Below are 12,495 nucleotides of genomic sequence, written 5' to 3'. Positions count from 1 at the left end.
GGATACTTGATCCTTCTCAGATATGATTCATAATTATCTTTTCTCATTCCTTAGATTGTCTTTTCACTTTGATATTCTTTAATGCACAAAAGCTTTTTATTTTGATGGTCTAATTTGTATATATATATTTGTTGCTTGTGTAATCTCTAAAATCCCATTACCCTAATCACATATAATAAAATGTGGTATATTCATGCAGTGAAATATTTGGCCATAAAAAGGAATGAATGAAACTGATACAAAACTTGACTGAACCTTCCAACATTATGCTAAATAAACCAGTCATAAAATATCACATATTATATGCTTCCATTAATATGAAAGGTCTAGAATAGGCAAAGTCATAGTAACAAAAAGTAGATTATATGGTGCTTTATGATGACCTAGAGGGGTGGGATAGAGAGGATGGAAGGGAGGCTTAAGAGGGAGGGGATATGAAGACATGTGTATGCATATGGCTGATTCACTTTGTTGTACAACAGAAACTAACAGTATTGTGAAGCAATTATACTCCAGTAAAGGGCTATTAAAAAAAAAAGATTACTAGTTGCTTTAGGGGTAAGGTGGGTCAGGGTGATGTGAAAATAGGGGCAATATCTAAAGGCTATGGGTTTTGCTTTCTGTTTGTTTTGCACGCAGGAACCTAGCATTTATACATGTGGGGCTGAAGGGGTTTACTCACTCCAGTGGTGGCCAAAGTGTGGGCCCTGCACAGGTAGTGCCGGTTCATGGCGTCCTCAGCCCTGGCTCTCTGCGACTGGAAGAACACTGCCTCCTTGCGGCCGCACTTTTGGCAGCGGTAGTGCTCTTCTGGGTCAGTTGTGTTATTTTGCTGACGTAGATGATGCCCCGTTTTTCTTCTCCAGCTGGTAATCATAATTCTAGCATGAGTAGAGAAGAATGCGGTTCTCTTTGTCCCCCTTGGGTAAAACATGTTACACTCCTGGAAGAATATAATAACCATGAAGCCTGGTTCCTAGGTCCTGTCTGTTTCCATAGCAACACCTATGGATTTTTTTAAAAAACTGTGCTAAAATACACAAAATTTGACATCTTAATCAATTTTAAGTATACATTTCAGTAGTGTTAAGTACATCCACATTGTTGTGCAATCTCTAGAACTCTTTTCCATCCTATAAAAGTGAAACTCTATACATATTAAACAAGAGTTCCTCATTCCCCGCCCCCTTCTACTTTGTGTCTATGAATTTGACCACACTCAGTGTCTCATGTAAGTGGAATCACACAGTATTTATCTTTTTGTGACTGGCTCATTTCACTTTGCATAATATCCTCAAGATTCATATATGTTGTAGCATGTGTCAGAATTTTTTTCCTTCTTAAGGCTGAATAATATTCCATTTAATGCATATAACATATTTTATTTATCCATTCATCAACTGATAGACACTGAAATTGCCTGTCAGTGAATATGCTATGAACCTGAGTGTACAAATATCTGTTAAGAGTTCCTGCTTTCACGTCTTTTGGGTATATACCCAGAAGTAGAATTGCTACATCGCATGGTAATTCAATTTTTGAGTAACTACCATGCTGTTTTCCATAGCAGCTGCATCATTTTACATTTCCATCAATTCAACAGTGCACAAGGGTTCCGATTTTTCTGCATCCTTGCCAACACTTGTTATCTTGTCTTTTTCCCTTTTTTGGGGCCGCACTGCGTGGACGTGCGGGATCTTAGTTCTCCGACAAGGGATCGAACCAGTGCCCCTTGTAGTGGGGACTCAGAGTCTTAACTACTGGACCACCAGGGAAGTCCCCATCTTCTTTTTGATTACAGTCATTGTAGTGGGTGTGAGTGGTATCTCATTTTGGTTTCAATTTCCCCAATATAAATAATGTGCATCTTTTCATGTGCTTGTTGGCCATTTATGTATCATCTTTGGAGAAATGTCTATTCAAGTCCTTTGCCTATTTTTAAATTGGGTGATACGGTTTTGTTTGTTTTTGTTATTGAAGTTCTTTGAGTATTCTGGATATTAAGCCCTTATCAGATACATTATTTGCAAATATTTTCTCCCATTCTATACATTACCTTTCCACTCTGTTGATTATGCCCCTTGATGCACAAGTTTTAAATTTTGATAGTTCTATTTATCTATTTTTACTTTTGTTGCCTGCGCTTTTGGTGTCATATCTAAGAAATCATTACCAAATCCAATGTTATGAAGCTTTTCCCCTGTTTTCTTCTAAGTTTTAGCTCTTACATTTATATCTTTGATCCATTTTGAGTTAATTTTTGCATATGGTGTAAGAGTCCAACTTCATTCTTTTGTATGTAGATATCCAATTTTCCCAGCACCATTTGTTGAAAAGTGGGTTTTTTTTTTTTGAGGTGATGAAAATATTCTAAAATTGTGATGGTTGCATGTATCTATGAAATACTAAAAACCATTCATTTGGGCACTTTAAATGATGAGTCAGGGACTTCACCAATGGCGCAGCGGTTAAAAATCTGCCTGCCAATACAGGGGACATGGGTTCGAGCCCTGGTCCGGGAAGATTCCCACATGCTGTAGAGCAACTAAGCCTGTGCACCACAAGTACTGAGCCTGTGCTCTAGAACCTGCCTGCCACAACTACTGAAGCCTGCGTGCCTAGAGCCTATGCTCCGCAACAAGAGAAGCCACTGCAGTGAGAAGCCCGTGCACTGCAACGAAGAGTAGCTCCTGCTCGCCGCCACTAGAGAAAGCCCACACACAGCAACGAAGACTCAATGTAGCCAAAAATAACAATAAATTAATTTAAAAAAATGATGAATCATATGTAAATTATATTTCAATAAAGTTGTTTTGAAAAAAGGAAAGTAAAAAAACCCCAACAACCCGGATTGCTGGTCCCTTCCCTCAGTGTTTCTAATTCAGCAGCTTTGGGGTGAGGCTGCTGCTGCTGGTCTAGGGACTATACTTTGAGAACCACTCCGTTAACTCATAAGAAGTGATAGTTTCCTAAAGAACTTCAAAATAGCTTTCTTTTACTGTCCTTTAGAGACATAAGGATAACTATGGTTTGTACCTGGTTCTTTCATTAAAGTCCTGACATACTTAAATCTTACCTGAGTTTTCAAATAGGTGGGTGTTCCTAAATGGAGCTTTCTTTGGCATGTCTTCAAAGATGTATTGGATACATGGTTTAAAAAAAAAAAAACTTCATAAAGAGACACTGCTTTTAAAATATTTCATATAATAAGCTTATTTTAATAGCACAAAAACTAATCTGCTTCCAATCAGTAGAGGAAAATCTTCCAAAGAATTTTATAAAAATAATCAATACTTTGGGGCTTCCCTGGTGGTGCAGTGGTTGAGAGTCCGCCTGCCGATGCAGGGGACACGGGTTCGTGTCCCGGTCTGGGAGGATCCCACATGCCGCGGAGTGGCTGGGCCTGTGAGCCATGGCCGCTGAGCCTGAACGTCCAGAGCCTGTGCTCCGCAACAGGAGAGGCCACAACAGTGAAAGGCCCGCATAACGCAAAACAACAATAACAACAAACAAACAAACAAACCAATACTTTGAACAAATAAAAAGCAAATAACTAGGTAAATATTACAATTATGTACTCCAAGCCCAAGAAAGCAGAGACCATCATTACAAGCCAAATCATTCTGGGAACTGGTCATTCATTCCAGGTTACCAAAATGCATAAAACAAACTTCTATTTTTTAGCTTTACAGAAAAGAAATAACTGCAGTAAGAAAACTAATTTAAGTTTCATGAGAAGTAGACCATATTGGTGACTTTAAAAGTTCTTCAAGGAGTTCACAAAAATAGGAAACATCTACCTCTTGATTTTTATGGCAAATGAGTTTTATGTTGACTTTTGAAGCTTAAAAGACCAGTTGCTCTTTTGACAAAGTAGCTCCGAAGTAAAAGCCAATCAAAAGGGCAGATAACATCCGTGGGACCCATAGGTCTTTAATCCCATCCTAAAGTATAAAGCAAAATATTAAGACGAACTAGTTTAAAAATGCAAATATATTTGTTTAGGCTTCAATATAAGAGAAACAAAAATTATCATGATTAGGATTTGACTAAAGATTGGGTGAAGTTTTTTCATATTTCTCTATCTTACAGATAATACTGATCATTCAGTATCAACGATGTGCTTATTTTTGTGTATGAGAAACGTATGGCTTCAGAAACCAATACTTATATTAAGTTCATTACTATTGCCAAAACTTGACAAACCTGTATTTTGGGTGTGATATTGTTTGAAGCTTGTTATTAAATAAAAGGAGACTGAGAATCTTGCTGTAAAGCATCCTTCAGAAAGATAGAAATGGCCCAGGCAGAAGGGTGTCTATACATCTTTCTGTATTTCTATATACATCTCCTTACTACCTCACAAACACAAGAACAATATTAATATATTTACATATATGTATTGGACCAAAGATGAATTAATTTGCCCTACAAAATTATATTTATTAGGAAAATACTAATAGACACTGTTTAAAAGAAGGCAAAGTCTTCGAGAAAAGATGGCAACCATTCCAATAGCTGAGTGCTATTGCTTTCTCTTAATAACGTCTCTGGAATGGAGCAAAAGGAGGATGAGTGGTTGGTAGATGGACATGACTACCCCAGAAGTATCTGGTAGAGAGAAGCCAGCAACTAAAAATCACAGCCCTATATATGGAAAATGGCTAATGTTTTTGTCGGTGGTGACACCTCTTCTTATACTTAAAAGTTACTCCTTAGGGCTTGTACTAAAGCGGAGAGCACAACTTTAGTTAGGAGAAATTTTCCCTAAGTGTTCTACTACTTAAACCTTTGGCAGAAAGGTGAGTAAGTTGACAGCAGGCTATTTGAGGCCTTTCATTATTCCTGACTGTAGAAATTTAAAAACCATACAAATTAACTATAACATCATCAGAAGAAATTTTAGGCTTCTATGACCTAAAGATGAAGATTAAACAGCAATGGAGACTCTGACATAATACTGTTATTTAGTGTACTGTGCTTGATTTGTTACAGCTGTAGTCCATGGGTCTACTGGTAGAAATGGCAGTCAGTCCTGAAGCAGATCTTGGTAAATTTGCTTGACTACATTCTTTAGGTAGTTGTCTTCCAGTGGCGCTTTAGATAGAATGGCAGTGATTTCATCTTGGCTGGAAAGAACAAAAGGTTACTTAATTTTTCTGGAAACTTGTCTTAATTTCAGTGGAATTCATATTTCTGAGTACAGTTTCTGAGTCTGCTAGGAAGCACAAATAGGTATTTCTGGAAATAACTAGAATGTCCAGTTTAAACTGAGATTCCAAAAATAAGGCCTAAGAACCAATTCTGTATATAATTGTGAGGTATCTTGACTTAGCTGCTTTCTCTGGCTATAAGTATCTGTTGGTGTTTGCTGATGGATTTGAGGTGGGCATATTCTAAACTCTGTCACTTTACAATCTGTCAGCAGTGTGTCCAAAAAGTCACAAAATATAAAGTAGAAATGAAATATTTTTAGGTCTGTTTCCACAGACTAATTGAGAAAAGCACTATGACTGCACCATAAAAGTTGTTCAAATATGATCTGGGCTAAGCTTATGCAGGATTTTTATCCTTCTTAATTCCTGTTTAGGTAGGGATGTTCAAAAAGTGGAGCAAGTATAAAAAAATAGACCAGCTGTCTCCAGCATCCACTCGAGATAGCAATGAAGGTCACTGACTTTAAAAGAACAAATTCTTCAAAATGAAGTCAGATAGAGGTGACATTTGGCTTTCACTATGGTCTATCCATTTTCTGACCACTTTGAGAGATCTTTCAAAAGATATAACAAAGGTAAAAAAGTAGTTGGGGGCCCTTTCCTGCTGGCCTTTTACTCACCCAATGTTTCCAAGGTGATTTTGAATAGAGAAAGGTAATGGGACAGATGGGTAATGCGCTGAGAGAGACAAAGTTATCTCAAACTTTGCAAATGCTGCTGAGCTGCAGAATAAAAGCCTCAATCTGTAAAAGACAAGATCCTCAATTAAAAATACAAAACAAAAATAGAATGAAACACAAATACATTTTCCTTTTATACTGGCATGAGAAACTTTGGTATACATCATTTCTTGTCCTTATCAAACAGAGAGTAAAACAACTGCAACAAAGTATGATTATGGTTATATTTTCATTATTCATGAAACTCAATAAAATAAATTATCTTAATAAGTTTTCAACTAATTACTTACTGTTATAGGTTGAGTTGTGTCCCCTAAAAATTCATGTGTTGAAGCCCTAATCCCCAGTACATTAGAATATGAACTAATATGTAAATAGTCATTGCAGATTTAATTAATTAAGATGAGGTCCTCCTGGAGTAGGGTGGGGGCCCCTAATCCAAAATGACTGGTGTCCTAATCAAGAGGGAACATTTGGACACAGATATGCACACAGGAAGAATGTCATGTGAAAATGAAAGGAGCTATTGGGATTATATATTTACAACCAAGGAATGCCAAAAGACTTCCAGCAAATCACCGGAAGTTAGGAGGGAGGCATGGAAAAGATTCTCTTTCACAGCCATCAGAAGGAACTGACCCTTGCTGACACCTCAATCTTAGACTTCCAGCCTCCAGAGCCGAGACAATAAATTTCTGTTGTTTAAGCCACCCAGTTTGTAGTACTTTGTTATGGCAGCCTTAGGGAACTAACACACTTACTCAGTATTATTCACAGCTATGTTCATTAGGTTATAATTTGGTCCCCATCGCTTTAAAAACTCAATCTCCTCTCCAAGAAGTTTGCAATGGCTCACTACCAGTGAGATTTCTTGAAGCATCTGGGAAAAATAGGAAAAAAAAAAAAAAAATGAGAGTATGAAAACATTTCAGTGTTTAGTGGCTCTTTTATAAAGAACCCCCCAAAGTTAAACAATTTAATATATTTATCATTTCAGGATACACTATTACATATATAAAATTTCAGTTCTGCTGTTTGGGACAGTTAACATAATTTTCCTTTAAATACTTCAATGGGAATTTACCTTGGGTACTTGATGCTGTGTTGCACATTTCTTCTTCCAGGATTGCTGTTGCTCAATGTACTGGAAAATAAGGTTATGAACTAAAAGGGAGGAAGAAGGAGCTTTATCCTCTGAGGAAGGGGGAAAAAAATCAAAAGCAGGGTATTACTTATTATTCATATATTTTTTACATATATATATATAAATATAAGCTAGAAATATTAATAGAAATACCTTCAAACTACTAGGTGTCTAAGTATTTCTCCATTTTATTTTCAAATCAACATATATAGTGAACATAAGACATTCTGATATAAACTCAAGCCTTTATCACATATAGAATAGAACTTAGTTAAAAGTATAGGCTTAAATGTAACATAACCCTGAGTTTAAATTCTGGCTTTCCTTACTAGCTGAGTGATCCTAAACACAATAATTACTTCTTTTGAGCTGTAGTTCCCTAACGGTAAAATGGGAAGTAGTGTTGATGTAAGTAGTACACATGCGTGATACAGAGTAAGTACTCATAATGGTAATTTGTAAATTATGGAAATAGCTATTATTAACCATTGTTCAAAATCTAGTAATAACTTTCTTTAAAAATTTCTTTTAAAATCTACCCAATATTTGGAACAATACCCAAGCAGTTTTAGGTCTAATACACATTTCTAAGAACAAATTATTATTATTGTTGTTGTTTATATTTAATTTAGTATGTAAAAGAGTTCTCAAGGAGCGATATACACTTGTAAATTTCCAACAAAGTCTTGTTGGTTTAAATGTTTTGAACTTACCATCTAACAGAGATTGAAAATTCAGGTCAACAATCTTCTTACAAGCCTTGTCCAGGAAATGGAGACCAACTAGGAAAAAACAACATAAGGATAGTATTTCTTTTTATTATCTCATTCAAAGCCACATATAAGTCAGTACTTTAGAATCCTCCTCTTTCTGGGTAGCAAGGTTTTTTCATAGGCAGCTGAAGGTTTATCCTTGAATCATATTACTCTCTGTGTATGCAAAGTTTCCCCTGGGAATGCTGAACTATATTAACTGGGCAGGCCTTTAAATGACATTTAAGGTGTGGAACATTTTTGTAATTTATCAGGGCCTCCTCCTTTGATCCCTAACTTCTGTGTGAAGATAATATTATTTTCAGGAACCATATAAAGAAAATGACTATGACCTCCCCAGACCTACTATCTTTGTACTAATACAGTGAAAATCATGTATGCTTTCAGCATTATAGTAATGAATTTTAGGTAGCCAGGAGAGCTGATTGCTCTTCCAGACACCAGAGTTATCTCCTGTATCTCAAATTCTGATTCTTTTCACTTTGTTGATTATTTTCTATGTATTAGGCACCGTGGATATGATAGTGAGACAGACAGACGTGATCAATCTATGCTCTAAAGAAGCTTGCAACTCAGGGGGACACACAGATAATTGTACTAATAAACATACCAAGAACTACAAACTGTAAAAAGCTCAATTAAGAAAACTGCAGGAAGCAATGAGAACACAAACCAGGAGGGCAAGTAGTGGAGGGAATGAGTAAAGGAGAGTCAGGGAAAACTTTCCTGAGAAAGTGATAATTTAGCTGTGCTCTTAAGGACTATTAGTAGACATTTATTTAGTGAAGAGGAGGTGCTATGGTCTGAAATTCATAGGCTGAAATCCTAATGCCCAGTGTGATAGTACTAGGAGATGGGACCTTTGGGAGTTGATTAGATCATGAGGGTGGAGCCCTCAGGAATGGGATTAGTACTCTTACAACAGAGACCCTGGAGAGCTAACTAGGCCTTCAGTCATGTGAGGATACAATTAAAAGTCTGCAACCCAGAAGAGGGCCCTTGCCTGACTCTGCTGGCACCCTTATCTTGGACTTCCAGCCTCCAGAACTGGATTTCCAGCCTCCAGTAGTTGTTCATAAGCTACTCAGTTTATGGTATTTTTAAAATGGCAGCCCAGAAGGACTAAGACAGGGGAAAGAGCTTCTAGGCATAAGAAACATCAGTATGAATATCCTGAGGTAGGAGGAATATGACTGATCATGAAAGACCATGATCTTTTAAGGAAATGAAAGAAATCCATTGTGGCCGACGTGCAGAGAACAGTGTAAAATGAGGCAGGAAAAGGAGGAAAAATTCAATTCATGCAGGGCTTTACAGGCTATATTAGTATTTTGATCATTAGTCTAAGAGTAGGAGGTGCATGATAAACTTTTAAACAATCACTATTGCTACAGGAAGGAGAAAGAATTGGAGAGGAAAAGGAAAAGATCCAGAAAGACCAGCTATAGTGTTATTGTAGTCATTTAGATTAGAGATGACTATTGACAGAAGAGACACAAAAAAGTTGATGAATATTAAATTAAAATCAATAAGTCTTATTCATGATTTAGTATGCCTGGTGAGGAAGAAAGAGGTATAGGGACTTCCCCTGGTGGTGCAGTGGTTAAGAATCCACCTGCCAATGCAGAGGACAAGGGTTCGAGCCCTGGTCCAGGAAGATCCCACATGCCACGGAGCAACTAAGCCCATGCACCACAACTACTGAGCCTGCACTCTAGAGCCCGCAAGCCACAGCTACTGAGCCTGCATGCCACAACTACCGAAGCCCACGTGCCTACAGGCCGTGCTCCGCGACAAGAGAAGCCACCGCATGCAATAAGAAGCCCGCGCACCACAACGAAGAGTAGCCCCCACTCGCTGCAACTGGAGAAAGCCCGTGTGCAGCAACGAAGACCCAATGCAGCCAAAAATAAAGAAATAAAAATAAAGAAAGAGATATAGAGTGATTCCTAAGTTTTAATTTTGAACCTGAACAGAAGTTGATCGTATTCACTTAGAAAAAGAACTTTTTTTTTGGGGGGGGGCCGCACCATGCGGCTTGCGGGATCTTAGTTCCTCAACCTGGGATTGAATCCGGGGCCATAGTAGTGAGAGCTCCGAGTCCTAACCACTGGATTGCCAGGGAATTCCCAGGAACTTTTAAGGAGAATTGGGCTTGGAGTCTGGGAGATTATAAAGATCTTAAGTTTCAATTCGGCCATGATCACCCAGGGTTGGCCATGCTGAAGCTATCTGTTTCAAGAGAAAAGACCTAAAGATACTGACAGGAGATTTTAACAAAATAGCTAGGACTCTGTCAAGTTACCATATAGTGATGTCTACCTACTTTGATAAACCTATCAATACACACAGAATTTCTAATTAGCTTTTTAGGTTAACTTATATACAAAAAAACAACCAGTCAAGAATCATTAGCCATCAGAGTAAATTCTCTATCACAAAAGACAGATGGAAAAAAGGAATTCAGAGTAAACAGATGTGAATAGCATGTTGATCCATTATTTTGGATAGGCAAAATTTCTATCTAATGTAATTCGACAAAGGGCAACTTTCACTTGCTGAATTTTTATTTAATAAAATAAAATTCGATTATCACTAATTAAAGTGATTGCCTCTTTTAATTAAGATTTTCAGCAGTGCTTTTATTATGTCAATAGTTATTATTATATTAAAATAGAGATATGAATCTTTAGTAAGTTTAGCCATACATTTATGTGCAGGGGAATTATCTTATTCTTGCTACTCACCTACTGGCTCTCCAAAGGTGATGGTGAGTTCTACTGTGTCATAAAGAAAGGTGAATATAGCTTGATCATCACTCCACTCAATGACATCCCATTCAGACAAGCTGAAGAGAGAATAAACAAGACAAAAAAAACACTTTTTGAGATAAAAGAAGAGAGTTAACTTCTTATATCACCTGAATAGTACCATCAGCAGCTGCTGGAGTTTTCTACTGGCTTGGGAGACAATCATTATTTTAATTCCAATATTGTGAATATACAAGCTTACGCTTTTGAAAGAAATAAGAAAGGACTCAATCTTGAGTTGTATATCAGAGAAAAACCAAGTCTAGGCAATATAAAATATTAAATATTTTAAAATTATAATTCCATAGCTCTCCCACCTTGTATACTTTCAGCTTAGTGTTGATTATATTAACTCTTTTTTTGGAGAATGCATTGTATTATAGGTTAAAAACAGTGATATACATTACAAACACATGTCAACTGCACTAGTTGATTTAGACAACCATGAAGGTACAGGATGAAACACAAATTAATGCCACCTACTTTTCCTTACCTCAAATGATCTAGTAGCTCTTCAGTTCTATTTGTTTGTTTTTGCACAAAGTCTATTTGAGCAAGGGTCTGCTTTTTCTGTACCTCCAGCTCTAAGAGATTTCTGCAAATCAAACCAGGTATTTAGAGAAAGATAAGGCCAATGTTAGAGAATTCAGACTTCATTAAAAGTTTATGACAAAAAGTCATGTGCTAAATGGCTCCCCAGTGAGGTGTATGACATCCACTTTGCATTCTTAGTTTTTTTAATAAGCATTAAACTAGAAGTTTGGGTCTATTTAGGAAAGGCCTAAATCAATGGCTCTCAAATTGGGATCCATGAAGATATTCTTAGGGGTTCACATGTTCTTTAAGATTATTATTAAAATTTACATTTTCATGTTAAAAATGTAAGCATAATGTAGACCGTAAGAATGCCCACCTTAAAACTGAGACATGGCATAATTCGGTGCCTGAGTCTGGTTTTGTTTAGTTTATTAGAGCTAAATAGAAGTTATAATTTGTTAGTCATTTTGCTAGCATCAATTTATTTTTAGCCAAATACTGATATTATCACCTGTCAAATTTACATTTTCAACTGGAATTTTTTTGGTTTTGCCATTATTTTTATTTGATTTCTTTTAGTCTTACAGTTAAATAAGATCCAGAGTATAAGAAACACATACCTCATTTTATATTTATTTATACTTAAATGCCATATAAAAGCAGTTTAATGCTAGATTTTCTTTAATAGGATCTTGATATTTTACAAGCTTGAGAACTACTGCCTTGGATTAATGCTCTGTAAACAATAAATGCTTAGGAAATACTATTAACTAAGATGGCCTCCAAGGTCAAGTTCAAAGTACAGTAGAAGCTCTGACTCAGCCTTAGTGAATATTCATGTCCTCAATCTTGTCAGTTTCTGGAGGTAGGAAGTCACTTAGCCATGTGAAGTTTAGCATATTTTCTAACACTCAAACAGAAGACTAACCTTTGAAGCTTTTCTTCTTCAGTTTTCAGCTGTTCCAATTCTTTGAAAAGAAAAACAAATCTATCAGAATGTACACATTAAAATACTGGTACAAGAATCATCTGTTTTATTGAAAAGTCTTATCTCACTAATCTTACCTAAATAAATAAATAAACTCAGAACAGGGGATTTTTTTCCCCCCATTTATCTCCTTAATTAATTCAGTTACCTTTCTCTGCAGCCTTCATTTCAGAATCCCACTCTTCCACAGGATTGTCTTTCTGTTCATCCTCCAAATTTTTAGTTTCTAAAGTAGACAATATGCATTAGAATAACTCAGTCAAAAATAAACAACCAGAAATGAAAATAGATGGTCCCCAAATGAAGTGTTAAGAATATTTCACATTCATCTTTCCCCACCTTTCCTT

General features: G+C 36.5%; 1 protein-coding gene and 1 pseudogene across 1 annotated transcript in view; both read right to left on the bottom strand.

Moving 5' to 3' along the window:
* Positions 1-674: 674 nt before the first annotated feature.
* On the bottom strand, positions 675-997 carry LOC136793928 (DNA-directed RNA polymerase II subunit RPB9 pseudogene; annotated as a pseudogene).
* A 2,203-nt stretch (positions 998-3,200) lies between these two features.
* KNL1 (kinetochore scaffold 1) overlaps positions 3,201-12,495 on the bottom strand; it is a 65,159-nt gene continuing 55,864 nt past the window's right edge. The window contains exons 18-26 of the mRNA XM_067029002.1: positions 12,297-12,374; positions 12,089-12,128; positions 11,117-11,218; positions 10,561-10,661; positions 7,754-7,822; positions 6,981-7,090; positions 6,658-6,776; positions 5,837-5,959; positions 3,201-5,129 (exon numbers count right to left, since the gene is read on the bottom strand). Coding sequence (XP_066885103.1) covers positions 5,030-5,129; positions 5,837-5,959; positions 6,658-6,776; positions 6,981-7,090; positions 7,754-7,822; positions 10,561-10,661; positions 11,117-11,218; positions 12,089-12,128; positions 12,297-12,374 — 842 coding nt within the window. The 3' untranslated portion in view covers positions 3,201-5,029. The remainder of the gene's footprint in view (positions 5,130-5,836; positions 5,960-6,657; positions 6,777-6,980; positions 7,091-7,753; positions 7,823-10,560; positions 10,662-11,116; positions 11,219-12,088; positions 12,129-12,296; positions 12,375-12,495) is intronic.

Source organism: Kogia breviceps, chromosome 3, assembly GCF_026419965.1.
Source record: "Kogia breviceps isolate mKogBre1 chromosome 3, mKogBre1 haplotype 1, whole genome shotgun sequence".
In the NCBI taxonomy this organism is placed as follows: Eukaryota; Metazoa; Chordata; class Mammalia; order Artiodactyla; family Physeteridae; genus Kogia; species Kogia breviceps.
Note: the sequence above shows the minus strand (reverse complement) of the source record. Positions and strands in the feature narration are given on the sequence as shown.